Source organism: Penaeus chinensis, chromosome 3 (assembly GCF_019202785.1).
Source record: "Penaeus chinensis breed Huanghai No. 1 chromosome 3, ASM1920278v2, whole genome shotgun sequence".
Lineage (NCBI taxonomy): Eukaryota > Metazoa > Arthropoda > Malacostraca > Decapoda > Penaeidae > Penaeus > Penaeus chinensis.
Genome location: NC_061821.1, coordinates 26936871 through 26954370, shown reverse-complemented (window position 1 = coordinate 26954370; position 17500 = coordinate 26936871). Strand labels below are relative to the sequence as shown.

The 17500-nt window shown below is 44.2% G+C and overlaps 1 protein-coding gene across 1 annotated transcript in view; it reads right to left on the bottom strand.

The window, feature by feature from the left end:
* The window catches only part of LOC125044578, a 408101-nt gene extending 392735 nt beyond the window's left edge, over nucleotides 1–15366 (bottom strand). Inside the window, exon 1 of the mRNA XM_047641300.1 lies at nucleotides 13790–15366. Within this exon, the coding sequence (XP_047497256.1) occupies nucleotides 13790–15334 (1545 nt within the window). The 5' untranslated portion in view covers nucleotides 15335–15366. The remainder of the gene's footprint in view (nucleotides 1–13789) is intronic.
* Nucleotides 15367–17500: the final 2134 nt, after the last annotated feature.

Sequence of the window (17500 nt, the reverse complement as noted above, 5' to 3'; positions counted from 1 at the left end):
ACACACACATACACACACACACACACACACGCACACGCACACGCACACGCACACGCACACGCACACGCACACGCACACACACACGCACACGCACACGCACACACGCACACGCACACACACACACACACACACGCGCACACACGCACACACACACAGGATTGCAGAAAGACAGAAAAAGCGCGACACATCCTAACCATTATAAACATTCTCGAGATAAATCAACTTTACACACTGTTAAGGCAAACTTCTTGTTCTTCTCGCACCAACTTTTCACCCTTTCTTAGTTAAGACGTCTCTAACGTGCCGAGTTTGCAAGAAGTCTGCAAGAGCCTTAATGTTGCGAGTAATAATAGTCGCTATGGAGGTAAGGGAAGGGAACCAAGATAGCATTTCGCAGTCGATAAATCGTGGTCTATGTGTAGGTGTGTGGTGGGGGGCGGGGAGGCTCATACGTGTATGGGTGTCTGAGGAATTCATGTCGAACAAAATGCAAGTAGAACAACGAAGGGAAGTACAGGAAAACACACGAATATACCGAGGGCCTTTTCGCTTTATTGCTTCATCATGTCCTGATGAAGCAATAAAGCGAAAAGGCCTTGGGCATATTCGTGTGTTTTCCTGTACTTCCCTTCGCTGTTCTATTTGCATCAGCCCCGCGTACTTTTACCACGAATGCGAAACCTCACGTTCGCCGCTGTATTTTATTGCTGCAGCCATTACCACCTTCATCTCCTTCGCTTCCACTTGGAAATGCAAGGAAACGCGAGCTGTTTTTCGCGGCGTTCGGTTCCCTGAAGAAAACTACTGAACACGTGAATTGTTTTATTTCTATCTTAAGTCAAATTAGCCGATCTGTCACGGTCGCCTGTTTTCGTGGTTCTAGTGATTAGAAATGTCATTCACAAAGCCTACTAAATCCTTGCATGATATATCCATCAAAGGCTACTCAATCCTTGCATGATATATCCATCTTCTTCGCATGCAGCATCCGACATCTCAGTTTTAAATTTTCTTATGACAGTCCCAAGCCGCAGGAATTTCAGGATTTTTTTTTTTCTCAGCAACAAGTCCTCTATGTATGCATGCATGCAGGCAGAGGGATGGAAGAAAGAAAGAGAGATTGAGTGGAGGGAGAGAGAGATTGAGGGAGGGAGGGAGGGCGAAGGAGGGCGAGGAAGAGAGGGAGAAGGAGAGGGAGGGAGGGGGAGGGAGGGAGGGAGGGAGGGAGGGAGGGAGGGAGGGAGGGAGGGAGGGAGAGAGAGATAGAGATAGAGATAGAGATAGAGAGAGAGAGAGAGAGAGAGAGAGAGAGAGAGAGAGAGAGAGAGAGAGAGAGAGAGAGAGAGAGAGAGAGAGAGAGAGAGGGAGAGAGGGAGAGGAGGGAGGGAGGGAGAGGGAGAGGGGGAAAGGGAGAGGGAAGGAGGGGGAGGGGGAGGGAGAGAGAGTGAGAGAGACAGAGAGAGAGATACTTTACGTATGCATTCATGCTTGCAGGGAGAGGGGTGAAAGAGAGAGAGAGAGAGAGAGAGAGAGAGAGAGAGAGAGAGAGAGAGAGAGAGAGAGAGAGAGAGAGAGAGAGAGAGTGTGTGTGTGTGTGTGTGTGTGTGTGTGTGTGTGTGTGTGTGTGTGTGTGCGTGCATATCTGGAGACGGCACATGTATGTAATACCTGCACAGCCCCACCCGCCGAAGCCGCTCCAAAATGCAAACCAAGACCGGCTACCAGGAACCAGCTGTGCACAGCGGCAACCCTATTATAACTGCCACCATTCTCCCCCGGGACGAAAGGAAGCCATTAATTTCTCCCTCATTCTAGCTCTGCTTCTCCTGTTCCGTGCACGTTCCCCCACGCCATCGCTATGATATATAAGTGTTCCGGAACGCGGCACAAAACGCGGCGTCCACCTCCATACAACGCCGACTCTCCCCGGATGCGTCTTTGTTGGCGGCAGGCAGTGCGCGGAGGAAGGGGCGCCTGCGACACGGGCGGGGGGCGGAAAGAGGGGATGGGCAAGAGAGGGGGCGGAGGGGGGGGAGGAGAAGATGAGGGCACGGACCGGGGAGGGGGGGAAGGAGGGGGGGCAGGAGCAGACATGGAGGGGGCAGGAGCAGACATGGAGGGTGAAGGAAGGACATGGGCGGGGGAGGGGGAGGGGGGAGGGGGAGGGGGAGAGGGGAATAGGCAAGAAAAGACACGGAGGGCGGAGGAAATGGAGAACGAGGACACGGGCTGGGGGGGGGGGGGCGGACACGGACAGGAGAACAGGTGAAAGGGTAAAACAAAGCGAGAGAAGGAAAAGAAAACACGATTGTAGAGACAAATAATTAAAAAGGAGAAGGAAAAGGAGAATGAGGATGCTTAAGGTGGTGGATGGAAGAGAGATAGAGGGGGGGGGGGAGAAAGACAGGATGAAAAACAAAACAAAACAAAGACGGCATTTTAAAAGATGTGGACGAAAGACGAATAGCTGAAACAAGACGAAAGAGGAAGGAGCAGCAGCAAGGGAAGAGGATGACTCTGCGCAAGGTGTTCATGATGAAAGAGAATTATGAGAAACCTAATGGAGGGAAGGAAGGATGGACTGAGAGGGAAGCTATGATCCGAGACACAAAAGGGGATGGATCGTATTAGCTTAGCAAGGGCAAGTCAACAATGTGAGGGGAAGCGGAGAAAGTATATTGGACACGACAGCTTCAATACATGACGGACACCAACAGGAAGCGAGTGACTCAACCTTGCCCCAGAAGCAGCACGAGGACCGAAGACGTTCCAATGAAAAAAAAAAAAAAAAATCTAGCTTCAATACGAGCCGAATACAATAATATATCCGAGAACGTTATTTATATAGATCTTAAAAGCCTCGCAACTACCATTAAAACACGTAAAGGTGAAAACCAAAGCGGTGTCCCACTTTCTCAGGGAAGGAAAACGTAAAACCGAGGAAGGGAAACGGCGTGTCTGTATGCACGTGCGCGTTTATGGGAAAATAGACCGAAATGAGGTCCATTACAAGGACGACTGAAACACAGATCAATACTTCAGGGAGGCCGACGGAGGGGGGGGGGGGTAGGAGACCGAGAAGACGAGAAGACGAAGGAGGTATGGGAGTGGAAGAGAGATTACCTGGCTTACAGGAAGTATCAGGAGGAGGAGATGGATCTGCAGTATATTAATGTGGCGCATTAGTGGGCCGCTGGGAGCCACCTGGTGCTCGTCTCGCCTCTCTCAGCCCACCGCCGCCCTACCTCACCTCCCTCAGCCCTAATGCGCCTTATCTTCCTTCTGAATTCTTTTTATCATGATCATTTTGCAACTGCTTTCCAGGATTTTATATATGTATATCTAATTCGATTGTCTGTAGCCCAGGACAGACTTTTAATTCACATGGGTTTAGATTTCAAACGCTAGTCCTTGGGTCCCCTTTACACAGAGAAGTTTTTGGAGCACAAATAAGCAACGGGCTGCTTCATAACTACTCTAGATATTAACCGCTTATGCAAAACCTGTGGGTAATCGTCAATGACTGATAGTCCTTATGACAAGTTGATCAGTCAAGATGAAGGAAGTTGATCGAGCCAGATGAAGGAAACTGACGGGGCGAGATGAAGTACGTCGACGGAGCAAGATGAAATAGACTGAGTGACCAAGATGAAGTTAACAGAGGAAGATGATGGAAGTTGACTGAGCAAAATGAAGGAAAGCTGACTGAACAAGATAAAAGGAAGTTAATTGAACAAGATGAAATAAGTTGGCTGAACAAGTTAAAGGAAGTTAACAATGCAAGTTGAATGTAGCTGACTGAGGAAGATAGACGAAGTTGACTGAACCAGTTGAAAGAAGCTGACTAATCATGATAAGGAAGTTGACAAAGCAAGATGAAAGAAGTTGAATAAAGGACCACGATGAAGGGATTTGACTGAAGCTAAGTGAACAAGACAAAACAAAAGAATTTATTGAGCAGAATGAAAGAAGGTAGACGAAGTGAACTGTATATAATAATAATAAACAAGGTAAAGGCCACAGACGAAGCAAGGTGAAAGAAATCACCTATCCTGCCATCCTTGAAGAAATCGATCGTTCAGATAATGATGCCAAACTCCCTAAGTCTTAACTCCTTACCATAGGAATGTCTTCCGCAGCCTCTTTAAAATCCTTTTCATACTAGACTCCACTCATCTAGTACCCATTAAAATCTTCCGTTACACTTTCTCGCCTTTACCTAATCATCTTCTAACTGAACCCACTCAGATGTAGACTGAATTCTGCAGGCTGTGGACTTGCCTCTAAATGTATATGTATTCACAGTCCCAGACGTGTTTACACAGGCTATATGGATATTCATGTTGGATGCTCGTTTACAAAGGCACCTCGTACAGAATTTTACGGTGCCAGGATAATTTTCAGGGTTTATGGTCTATTTCCTTGTGATGGATTGCTTACTATTCACTTAGAAATCGATTTAGTCTGAATATGACAGCGCTACCCTTATCTTTATTGCAATCTTTATACCTGTTAATCAAATGCAGATCTTTCATATTTACGGATTTCTGTCGGCAAAAAATATAGATGTAACTTTGTTTTATATTACGTATACCAATAATGATAAGTACATCCTTACGAAGAAAAATATACAGATACTTTTGTATAAGAGGGAACAAATATATACTTAATATATGACCTGAACAGTAACGAACATGCACCAAGAATATACATGAGCGAAGTAAATGCAGCATCGCTTTTTACAGCAAAAGATATATTTGGATTTACAGAAATGTTCCTTAGAACTCCGCAAGGAACATCCAGCCTGTGTCGTCCGGGTACACTCTTTTCCCTGAGTAAATGAGGCAAGACTGTAAAGGTTCAGAAAGACGCGATACTTTTTTGTTTCCTTTTTTTCTTTTTTCTTTTTTAACTGCAGCAGCCTTGTACTCTAAGCATCGCAGGCGAAACCGAACGGACTGTGCATTAGTATACAGGGAGTAGTAGGTAATAAAACATCTGGTATGCTAATGAGAAGTTTCGTGAATCATCATGAACTACTTGGTGACTATACTATATTACTTCCATATACATATATATATATATATATATATAAATATATATATATATATGAAATTAACCAATTACTCTTTTACATAATAATAAGTCAGATAATAATAAGTCAGCAAGGATTATTCAATCCAGTAAATGAATACATACAACCAGAAAAAAACCCAGCACGAAAGAAGAAAAGGGAAAGAAGGAAGCGGAGAAAGACCCCCCCCAGCCACCCCCCCCTCCCCCATTCCGCGCCCAAGGAATGAAAAATACAAGGCCAGCCGAGGCCCCGCATGCCCGCCACGTTCCGGGAACCAAATTTATTTTAACTCTGTCCCGAAAGTTTGGTGCGGCGCGGCAAGTGCGTTCCCCACCCAGGCACACCGCAGAGTGGCCGGCGAGAGTCCACACATCCAAACAATTACCACCTTCAAATTGGCTTAATCTATTAAATCACGTGAGAACACACTCAGCTGGCGAGAAATTTGAAAACCTTAAAAGCGGGGTACGGCGGGTGAACACAAAGGGAACAATACCCATTCATCCCCCACCTTAAAAAGGCATAGGAAAAATAGGATGGCTTTTGTATCACCTTCTCTCTCATCCATAAAAAAAAAATATATATCCGTTGACATAACAAGCAGTACGATATAAGCAAAGAAATAAATGATCATTAAAGAATCAGGTACAGTGACATAATATAATTAGGTCAAACTACTAGCCGATCTTGTTTTTCTTTTATATCAATTCACTGTTTATCGCTACCAACCTCATTATATATTTTTATCATAATTTTCATGCATACACAAACACAACCCGAGCCAAGCCAAGCCGCCATAACCCCCACCGCAAAAAAAGCTACAGTTTAGCATACACATGGCCATATTGGTAAATGTTGTTCGATTTTAAATAATTCTGAAGAGGACACTAAGCATACACAAACAAGCACTGCATTTCCTACGAGAAAATTTTATTCAGTCTGAGTTCTATGCAGTGAAAAAAGGGGAAAAAAATCAGTGCGTCAATTTACTTTCAAATGCGAGGAAAGAATCTCACTCTCCACACCCACGTAAAATTCTTCTTCTTTACACATAAATTGAACACACACACACACACACACACACACACACACACACACACACACACACACACACATATATATATATATATATATATATACATATACATATACAATGAACACACACACACACATACATACATACACACACACTCACACACACATACACGTTATATATATATATATATATATATATATATATATATATATATATATATATATATATATATATATATATACACATATATATACACATATACAGAGACAGATGCATATCCATATGCATATGCACAGACACACACACAAATATATGTATGTATGTGTGTGTGTATATATGTATATATGTATATATGTGTATATATATATATATATATATATATATATATATATATATATATATATATATATATATATATATATAATGTACGCATGTATTACACAACGTAGGAAAAATAATGAGACATTGGAAACCAGCGCACAAATAAAGCGAGGCAACATTGTATACACAGTGACCTTTCTCCAAATACTTTGTCGGGTTAGGACGTGCATACAATCATCCTGTGGTTCGTGGACCATTAAATGCCAGACTTCTCCCCGCCTACCACCTCAGTTCTCATCATGGCACATCAAGACATTAACACAATAAAATGATAACAATGATAATGATAACAACAACAACAACAACAACAACAATAATAATAATGATGATGATGATGAAAAAATAACATTAGTAGTATTAACAACAGTAATAATAATAACAGTAACTGCAACAGAAATTAGTAGTTGTAGCAGTAACAATTACAATAGTAACAGGTCGACTGAACAGAATTGTAACCAGGAGGCCACCATAGGTATGTAAACCAGCAGCGCATCTTCAAATATCTTCGGTGTTCATAAAACCATGAACACTTTTCCCACGAGCAATGTCACAAAAATAACATACATGTTTTACATATGCTGGATGTAAAAAAAAATAAGGTCATCATCTTTAAATGTAACCTTCAAAGCAGAGGGTTCAAAAGGTGCGTGCTAATCTTCCCACCCCCTCGCTGCATTTTTTTCTCTTTCTCGATTCTGTACAGCAGAAGTAAGAACAGTTAAAATAAAAAGAATCCAATAATCAAAACAAACATTTTAGGTATAAACATTATAGATATCAAGCATATTGACAACTATAACGATTGATATTAAAAAAGCCATTACAAAGAGGATTAAGGTAACTAGACATTTGGACAAAACTTGTCGTGTATATGTTTATCTCTATATGTCCCATGTGAATATGCGCGCGCGCGTACACACACACACGCACACGCACACGCACACGCACACGCACACGCACACAACACAACACAAACATTCATATGAAAGAGAGAGAGAGAGAGAGAGAGAGAGAGAGAGAGAGAGAGAGAGAGAGAGAGAGAGAGAGAGAGAGAGAGAGAGAGAGAGAAAGAGAGAGAGAAAGAGAGAGAGAAATAGAATGGCGAAAATTGGTACAAAAATGAGAAAATGGCATAAAAACAATGTTGCTCAACAGACAATATGCAATAATAGTTTTTGTAGGATGCGTGTATGTATAAGAAAATATACAATTTTCATGCTCAGCTACCTATTTCCATTTCATGTATTAAGGGGTCAAACAAAAGAATGGTTGTGTGTGTGTGTGTGTGTGTGTGTGTGTGTGTGTGTGTGTGTGTGTGTGTGTGTGTGTGTGTGTGTGTGTGTGTGTGTGTGTGTGTGTGTGTGTGTGTGTGTGTGTGTGTGTGTGTGTGTGTGTGTGTGTGTGTGTGTGTGTGTGTGTGTGTGTGTTTACATAACTAAGTAATGTATAAATTAAAATTACATATATCATGCTTGATAGAACAGTCATATAAAATTGGATTGATTAAAACTATTGTTATTACTAGTAGTTGTTGTAGTAGTAGTAGTAGAGATATATCATTATCAACAATATTATCAGGCCTATTGTTATTACTACTACTATCATTATCATCATTACTATTATCATTACTATAATAATTATCATGATCATTATTATTATCATTATTATCTTATCATCATCGTTAACATTATAGTTATTATTAGCACTATTATTAATATCATAATCATTATCCTTATGACTATTACCATCATTATTATACAGATGATGCATGTGCGCGTGCGTGCAAATGTGTGTGCACATTTGAGTGTCAGACACAACGTATATCAACGCCAAACAGGAATGTGATGTTTACACTTGACAGCATAATAGTAATATATTGAATTAGAAATATTGTTTAAAAATACTGATAATAGTAACGATGGATGGCGAATAGTAATAGTGGTGACTGATGATGAGTGACATTAATAACAACAGCAACGCAACAGCACCAACATCAATAACGACAACAGCTACATATACAAATACAGAAGCATGACGAAGATTTGAGATGAGAACATAACAAAAACAATAGTCATTTAAATTTCTACACAAAGCCTAGCAGTGAGTAAAAACAGTGACAAAATTTATTTAGACCAAATATTCCAGCAACCAATCCCAAGTCTACATGAATAACGTCTGTAATTATACATTTCAGAGTCGGGGTCAACGTGTGGAGCAGCAAGGCAATAACTTTAAAGCAACCACTTCGGCGCGGTAATGCTATCTCTCCAAACTTGGGAAAAAAAACTTCGACATATTTGGTCCCGGAAACTGCATGTGATAAGGATAGGAGAGAGAGAAAGTTGGGGTAACGGTATGTTTGCTTTTCCTTCTTTAATTCAAATGATAAAGATAGGCCAAAACTTGCAAGGACAAAATTAAAAAGAGCCTTACTTATAACCTTGGTGCCGTCTCGTCAATACAGAGCATGCGATTATATCACTAATATAACAACACCACCGCCATTACCACTTCCAAAATCCGCATTAAGCAAATTTCATTCTACCAAATAAACACGGAGAGATCAACGAGCAGAAAGACATACAAAAAAAAAAATATTCATAAATCAAAACAGTGAAGGAGACTTTTCCATACCAACCCCCTACCGCACTATCCCCATACAAACGAAAACCAAAAATAAAATAATCCACCAAAAGGATATCAGAACAAGAGCTCACGAGAAGAAGTAAGAAAGAACAAGAAAAAGAAAACGAAAAAGAAGAAGAAACGGGCCAAAATTTCCACTGAGTAAAGAAGTTGGCCTGACCCAGAGGTGCGTGTGGGTCCCCATCACGCGCAGCCCTTGCGAGACAGATAATGTAACTTTATACTGTTGTATAAAACCCATTTTGCTCCAATGTTCACTTGCATTATGGCTCAGCTGAATATACACTGCACGGCTGATATGCTGGTCAGGTGATATACTCGCAATGTGTGTGATATGCGGTCCACTGCCACTACACATTTTCTTACATTGTGAGTATAGCTAATTAAAAAAGAAAATGAAAAGAAAAGTCAGTATGTTTTGTGTATATCATTGTATGCTCTGTTTATTATCATCAAGCCAGTGGGTCTCGATTTCACGATTTTTTTTTTATATAACTCCCATTATTATTATTTATAATGTCATTCACCTCAGAAAAAATATTATACACAAAATTCAAGCCGCTACGTTTCCCTTCAGCGGGTCAATTAAGCTGACCTTTTTTCAGCACAGAACATCTACTACAACTAATTAGCCGAGTTCTCTCACCTATCTCGGTTAGCAAAAACAAATGACCGATCCGAACCTTCTTGCATATTAGTGTTGACAAGTAAATCTCTTGAAAGTTTGCATCTGGAGACCAAACGTAATTGCTTCAGTTTGCTAAATATCTGGTTATACGGAAACACCTAAATGAATAAATAAAGGAAGAGAGAGAAAAAGAGAGAGAGAGAGAGAGAGAGAGAGAGAGAGAGAGAGAGAGAGAGAGAGAGAGAGAGAGAGAGAGAGAGAGAGAGAGAGAGAGAGAGAGAGAGAGAGAGAGGCGGGGGTGTACAAAGAAATGTGAAGAGAAGCGAGAGAATAGAAAGAAAAGGAAGAGAGTTGTAATGAAGAAGTGAGAATACAGAGGATTTCGAGATACAGAAAAGTGAGAAGAGAAAAAGACGAGAGAGAGAAAAAAAAGTGAGGGAGGCAGAGAAGAGAGAGGGAAAGAGATGAGACGAGAGAGAGAGAGAGAGAGAGAGAGAGAGAGAGAGAGAGAGAGAGAGAGAGAGAGAGAGAGAGAGAGAGAGAGAGAGAGAGAGAGAGAGATATAGAGAGAGAGATAGAGATAGAGATAGAGATAGAGATAGAGATAGAGATAGAGATAGAGATAGAGATAGAGATAGAGAGATAGATAGATAGATAGATAGATAGATAGATAGATAGATAGATAGATAGATAGATAGATAGATAGATAGATAGATAGATAGATAGATAGATAGATAGACAGATAGATAGATAGATAGATAGATAGATAGATAGATAGATAGATAAGATAGATAGATAGATAGATAGATAGATAGAGAGACAGAGAGAGAGAGAGACAGAGAGAGAGAGAGAGAGAGAGAGAGAGAGAGAGAGAGAGAGAGAGAGAGAGAGAGAGAGAGAGAGAGAGAGAGAGAGAGAGAGAGAGAGAGGGGGGGGGGGCACACATACCTTCCTACTTATAATAATAATAATAATAATAATAATAATAATAATAATAATAATAATAATAATAATGACAATAATAGTAATACCAACACCTTTTGCAAAGGCCTAAACACTTTTATACTCTTAATAACTAGGGCAATTCTGTAAATCCAAACTTTTTCTTGTGCAGTGCTAACAAACATTTTTTTCTCTCTTTTACGTGTTTAAAGTGCTCCCATCTACACTTCATTCCCTGAGAACACGCTCATCTCACGCTATCTATTCTACACACGTTAAAAGCCCTCTACAAAATGCTGTTCACTTTCGAATAACAGCAGACCTTGCATGAAAACTGCAGTGGTCTCTAAAAAGGAAAGAAAAAAAATCCAATCACCTAGAAATATAATATTTTTTTTCGGTAAAAATGGAAAAGCACAGTGAACATTCCACAAAAAAATAGTTCACACTCATTACCCTCGCGGTAGCCATCAGACACTTCCATTTCTATTTTTGTTTCTGTGTGCCTTCCTGCCATACATTCTAAATAGGAATAAAAAGATTGCACTCTTATTCCCCTTGCGCATGCATCTTACCGCTTCTCTGCACGCTCAAGAAAATTTGATTTGTCATTAATAATTGACCATTCCCATTATTATACCCTATCGAATACATATCTGCTTAAAAAAAATCTTGATATCAAGTGTCTTTCCGTTATTTTAGCATGACCACTACGTCTATTTCAGATGTAATATATATATATATATATATATATATATAATTCATTGGTATACCTGTTGTTTATAGATAAATAATATCTAGAATTCAGCATGGATTTCACTGCATACATATGTATACGATACCCAATAGAGGTACATACTTGTACCAATGAGTCTACGGATCTGTCCACCCACATTTTACTATCAAAGCCACAATCTGAGATACTTTGTTCTCTGGATATCAATATATACTTCGATGCCATTCTCTTACAGTACATGAATGGAAATTATAACAAGTACTCAAACACGGATACACTTCAAACGAAAGCATCAGTGACAGATTTCCATTTGATTTTTTTAAAATCCAAGCAAATCTGACTTTATTCAGAATACCACAAAGAATGGAAAGAACAAAAAAGTTGTTAAATCAACTTAAGCAGCACATGTTTGAATGAAATAACAAAGTCAACACTGAATCAATACCGCCAACACATGCAATGACAAATATTGAACCTTCTCAGAAATGTATAAGCGTATATAAATGTACATCATAATTATTCACAAATCTTCCATATTACTTCTCAAAGCCACAGCTTTAACCAAATACACAGAACCCATTCATAATACTGCCCAAAATCACGACAAACACAAAACCAGCAACATCTACCGAGCAACCAAGCGCTAGTTCTAAACAGACAAGTAATCTGCCAACGCAACCTCACGCAACCTTCACAACAGACAGCCATAAAATCACACCATTCCCATACTCCATTAGGCTTACGAACCGAACTTACAACTTACTTCATATACTTTTTTATACTTCATATTAAGCTTACGAGCCAAACTTGGAGCTTTTTATAGGCTTTTTATATTTTCCCAAGGCTTAGGGTTCGCGTTGGATTGTGTTGCTCATCACCCTGGGAGAGACAGAGCAGTTAACGGGGCTGCTAAGCTGTCGGATTTATGTTACCTTTTCTTCTGCATAGAATAATTATTTCAACAAGTAGCACCATGACGCTTGGTGCTACTTGTTGAAATAACGAAGTAGGTCATCTCATAATTACTATTTTTCTGTGTGTGTGTGTGTGTGTGTGTGTGTGTGTGTGTGTGTGTGTGTGTGTGTGTGTGTGTGTGTGTGTGTGTGTGTGTGTGTGTGCGTGTGTGTGTGTGCGTGTGTGTATGCGTGTGTGTATGCGTGTGTGTATGCGTGTGTGTATGCGTGTGTGTATGCGTGTGTGTATGCGTGTGTGTGTGCGTGTGTGTATGCGTGTGTGTGTGCGTGTGTGTGTGCGTGTGTGTGTGCGTGTGTGTGCGTGCGTGTGTGTGTGCGTGTGTGTGTGTGTGCGTGTGTGTGCGTGTGTGTGCGTGCGTGTGTGTGTGTGTGTGTGTGTGCATGTGGTCTAGGTATCTATGTGTATGTGTTTACATGCGTATACGCGTTTATGTGGATATGTCTGGAAACTGTAGTCTCACTTTCAATAAATCTAGTTTTACATTGTGGGTTTTTCTACCACGTGTCTAGGTATGTGTGTGCATGTGTGTACACATATGCTTGTATGTGTCTAGTCATCCGTGTACATGTGTATACATGCCTGTATGCATGCGTTTAGGTATTTGTGTACATGTGTCTACAAGTCTGTGTGCATATATTTACGGCCTGCGTCCACATGTGTGTATGTGGACGGTGTTGTTTATATGCGTGCGTGTATGTGTGAACGTATGCACACGTGCGTGCTGTGGGTTCGTGCGTTTCTCTACACACATCTGTTATCCATTCGTTTTAATGCCTGATCCCGTAGAGTGCATTCGTTACTTCTGAGGTACTCCCTTTCTACCAATACATTTATTCAGATTTCTTATTGTCTAAGCCTTAATCCTGAAGACATCAAAACATTGCCAAACACTGATTAGTTCTTTATAAACTAACTGGCACCATTAAACAGACGTGCTTCTAACACTCAGACACTTACCCTAGACGCTTGTGCTTATTACACCAAACTACAAAATCCAGCTGTTGCAATCATTAAACATAGAAAAAAAATAACATAGAAAATAATTGAAATTAAGTTCCTAAGACGAAACCTTTATAAACATAACAGAATAACTAAGTAAAAAATCATGAACAGAACTAGCGAAAATAACAATAAAGAAGAAAACGAAACTTAAAAACACTCAAGACCTCACGAACATCCGAGATCTAACACAAGACATCAACTAGTCACCAACGACCAACAGAAACTAAGGAGAACCGAACTGACTTTGAGTCGACCGTTGCGAAGTGGCTGTCTGGCGGTGTTAGCTTGGGTGACCTGGTTGGTTGATGTATGGTGCGTGTAGTGGTGATGGTAGGACTGGTGGTTATTCCCAGCGACCTGACTCACCCTGCTAGATGACTGAGAGCCTCCCAAGTAATAACCATGTTGTTGCTGTTGCTGTTGGGCACGAGCTACTTCGCAATAAGCCAAGTGCTGGCGAGGGTAGTCACCACCACCACCAGCCCGGGCGGGTTCCGACGGCGGGCCCGGGGGAATCGGTGGAGAGGGTCCGCTGGAGCCCCCCGAGGAGGTCCGGGCCGGGTCCGGGTACACATCGGGTAGTGGAGTCTGGTGTGAGCGCGGGGATCTGGAGCGCGGGGAGTGTGCGATGGGGATTTCGTGCGTCGAGTGAGCGTGGCGGATCTCTCGGCCCTCACTCCCCGCCCTCGCCCCTCGACACATGTCCTGGGCATTGCTTCGTGATCGTCGGATGTCCGGGGCCAGCCCCCCCACGCTCCCTGCCCTGGCGAGGTCCAGCGCGTTGCTTTGCGACCGTGTGATGTCCTGCTGCACATTCCTCAGCTCGCGCGGTGGCCGGAAATCGCTGGAGAAAGGCCGCGACAGTTCTTGTCCTAAGGAATGCTGGCGCTGCAGACCGAATGGACGAGCCCGAGGCCGGGCAGAGGGTTCCGAGGCAGCACTGCCCGACGTGCTCGTTCCTTCTTTGCTCACGGACTGCTGGCGACGGAGGCGGCATCCCTCGCCGTACGTGTGCTGGTCTTCCGCGGCCTGCTCCTCGGCCTGTAACGTGGCATACATGTCCGGGACCGAGCGGTGGTGGCGCAACATGTCGGGGGCGCTGCTGGTGTGGTGGGGCCTCGTTTCGAGCAGGAGGGGACCGAGGGGGTCCCGAGGGCTGGCTACTTCCTGATGGGGTTCCAGGACCCCGCGAGACTCCAGATTGGCCCTGTGTCGCTCCAGAGTGTGCCGGTCAATGTTAGATGTGTGACGCACCAGGTGGCGAGGGGGATGCTGCTGCTGTGGGGCATGATGGTGGTGATGGTGGTGGTGATGGTGTGGAGTGTGGGGCATCAGCGGCGGAAGGTCGCGATACATATCTGGAGCCTGAGGGCCGGCGATGTGTCCCCGAGACCCGGCCATGTCCTGAGGTGATGGGTGGCGGTGGTAGGGGTCGTGGTGGTGGTGCTCGTGGGGGCGGGCCTGCAGAGTGCCATCATTGTATCCCTCATGGCCGTTGCCTCCTAAACTGCGACACATGTCCCCGGAGAAGCTGTGGAAGGGGTCGTGGCTGGGGCCGTGGCCCGCTAAGGTGGTGTGCGGGCAGCTCGGGCTGTGGTGGAACGTGTGGCCACTGCTGACTGGCCGGAAGCTGTCGGCTGACGAAGTGCACACGTGGTACGATGGCACCCCAGACCCGGCGCTCGACCCCGAGCGGAACGGGTCGGGCTGGTTGCCCGAGGCACCCTGAGACCGATACGATTCGGCGTGCGAGGTGGCAGGTCGGTAGAGGTCCATGCTGGTGGCGGGGCGGAAATGTTCGAGGGTGACGTGCTGACGGTAGGCTGGAGGAGGGTGGTCGCGGTAGTGCTCGGGTGGGCCGCCGTGGTACTCCCGCGGTAGATCCATCGGGGGCTGGTTGCTGCGCCTCATTCCCTTCGGGCCCTGATACCTCTGGTCCTGTGGGGCAGCTGCTGCCGCGTCGCTGGAGCTGGCCGGCCGGACCCTCAACTTCGAGCCTTGGCAAGTCCTCTTGGCGTTACTCGCCCTGTCTGGGGCAGGAAGTAGTCATGGCAGCGCGCCCGCACACCCACACCTGACCAGACACCCGTGGTGGCGCGGGGGCGGCAGCAGGAGCACACAGGTGCGGGTCTCCCGGGGGCGCCTCGCACGGTGGGCAGCGCGGCTATTGATCCATGGCGGAGGGCAGCAGGCACGAGGGCCTCACACCGCCGCCGCCAGGTGCCTCAGCCTCCCCAGGGCAGGTGCCACGCTCACCTGCTGCCACGCTCACCTCACACTCCTCCTCTCCTGCCTCGTCCACGCCCACCCTCTGACCTCACGCTCTCCCGAATCACTGCCCTCTTCATAGGGCGTCACGCACGACTCCGTGTACCTGTTTATCTATCTAGTTTCAGAGTTGAACACACTACACACTTTGCAATCACTGAACTTACAGACTTTCTAGAAATACACAACCACGGAAGTATAAACACACAAATACTTATTTGCTATGATAATATCAAAAACACAAAAATTTACTTTTCAATAAAATAAGAATCTTCACCAATATAACAATATCCCTTCCTTCCAACAAGTTCATCCATGACTACCCTGGCACCAACATGAGCACGGCGGGACACCTCTCACCAGCTCCACGCCCCTCTGAGTCCTAGCGAGCGTGTGCTGACGCCCCTGCAGGGTAGCGCGAGGGGCACGAGGAGCGGCGGGGAGGCAGGTCGTGTGGGCCGCCTGACACGTACTGAGCATCGCTCCCTGCCTTCGCCTCCACCGACCTCTCCGAGCACCACCGGATGCCGCCTCTCGCGCCCCGCTGCCACAACACCACCGCTATTCTGCCTGCTGATCGATGGCAGGCAACGCTCTAATAGGTGTTGTGTCCTTAAACGGCTGACAAGGACCACCATTACATCATCAGCCTTATATACAGAGTGAGTAAAATCTAGGACAGCACGCGAGTGGCAACGCTGCGTGGAGGCTGCGCGCATGCGGTTTGCTATCTTTTTCCCTCCCCACTCTGTGCTCACGGGAAAGTCGGTGACAACCGCGCGACCTCATTAATAATGACCTTGTTTTTAAAGCGACAAGGTATGCTGGATTCATAGAAAGAGTGACTTTTAGTTCGCGCATGATGGCGCAGCTTACACTATCGGAACGGGCTGTAGGGTTAGGTAAACAGGCTGCGGCCAGGCCAAAGGGAGGGGAAGCCCGACCGACACAGTCGGCCTCACGCCGACTCCCGCCCTCCCTTCCTCCCTCCCTGCCTCCCTCCCTCCCTCAACACTCCCCCCTTCTCCCTCCCCTCCTTACATGCAGAATGAACCCTCGATGGCAATTCGACCATAGTTTTACGATTACGAACGGAACAAGCACACTCCCCATCGCGGTGGTCGGCGCGGCGCGCCTCGCCGCTAATCGATGTGTCTCCCATGCGCGGCAACGTCCACTTCCTCACTTACTCTCACTCACAGATGGAAACTACGAGCAGCTGGACCACATCCAGTGACACCAACTTTTATAAAATGTTGATGCTCGACGGAGCACGAGAGACCAGCCCAACTCTTGTACTTGTTTGAAGGACTTTCCTCTGCCACTCGGCGGGGATATGAAAATTTAAGTGTTGAACTTGTATGTCATATTGAATTTCTTGCGTCGTGCCGTCTCGGTAGAAGGGGATATTGAACTATTTATCTTTCGACATGGATATTAAAATGTCGCTTTCGCGTGTTCTACACTGGAGAAACGCGCAAACAAAATTAGCAGATCATTCTACCTATAACATCTAACCCCATTTAACTGCATATGATACTTCTTTTTTTAGGTCCTTAAAACTGTCGTATACATATAATGAAATAATGATATTCGTAACACGAATAATAATAACGCCAATAATGATAATGATAGCAGTGGTAATTTTGACACTGGTGATTATAATAACCGTAAGGGTGATTATAATAAGGATGATAATAACAATAACAACGACGACGAGGACGACGTGGACGATTGTAATGATTATCAGCATTATCATTGTTATCACTGTTGTTGTTATTACTGTTATTCTTACCTTATCACTGGCAT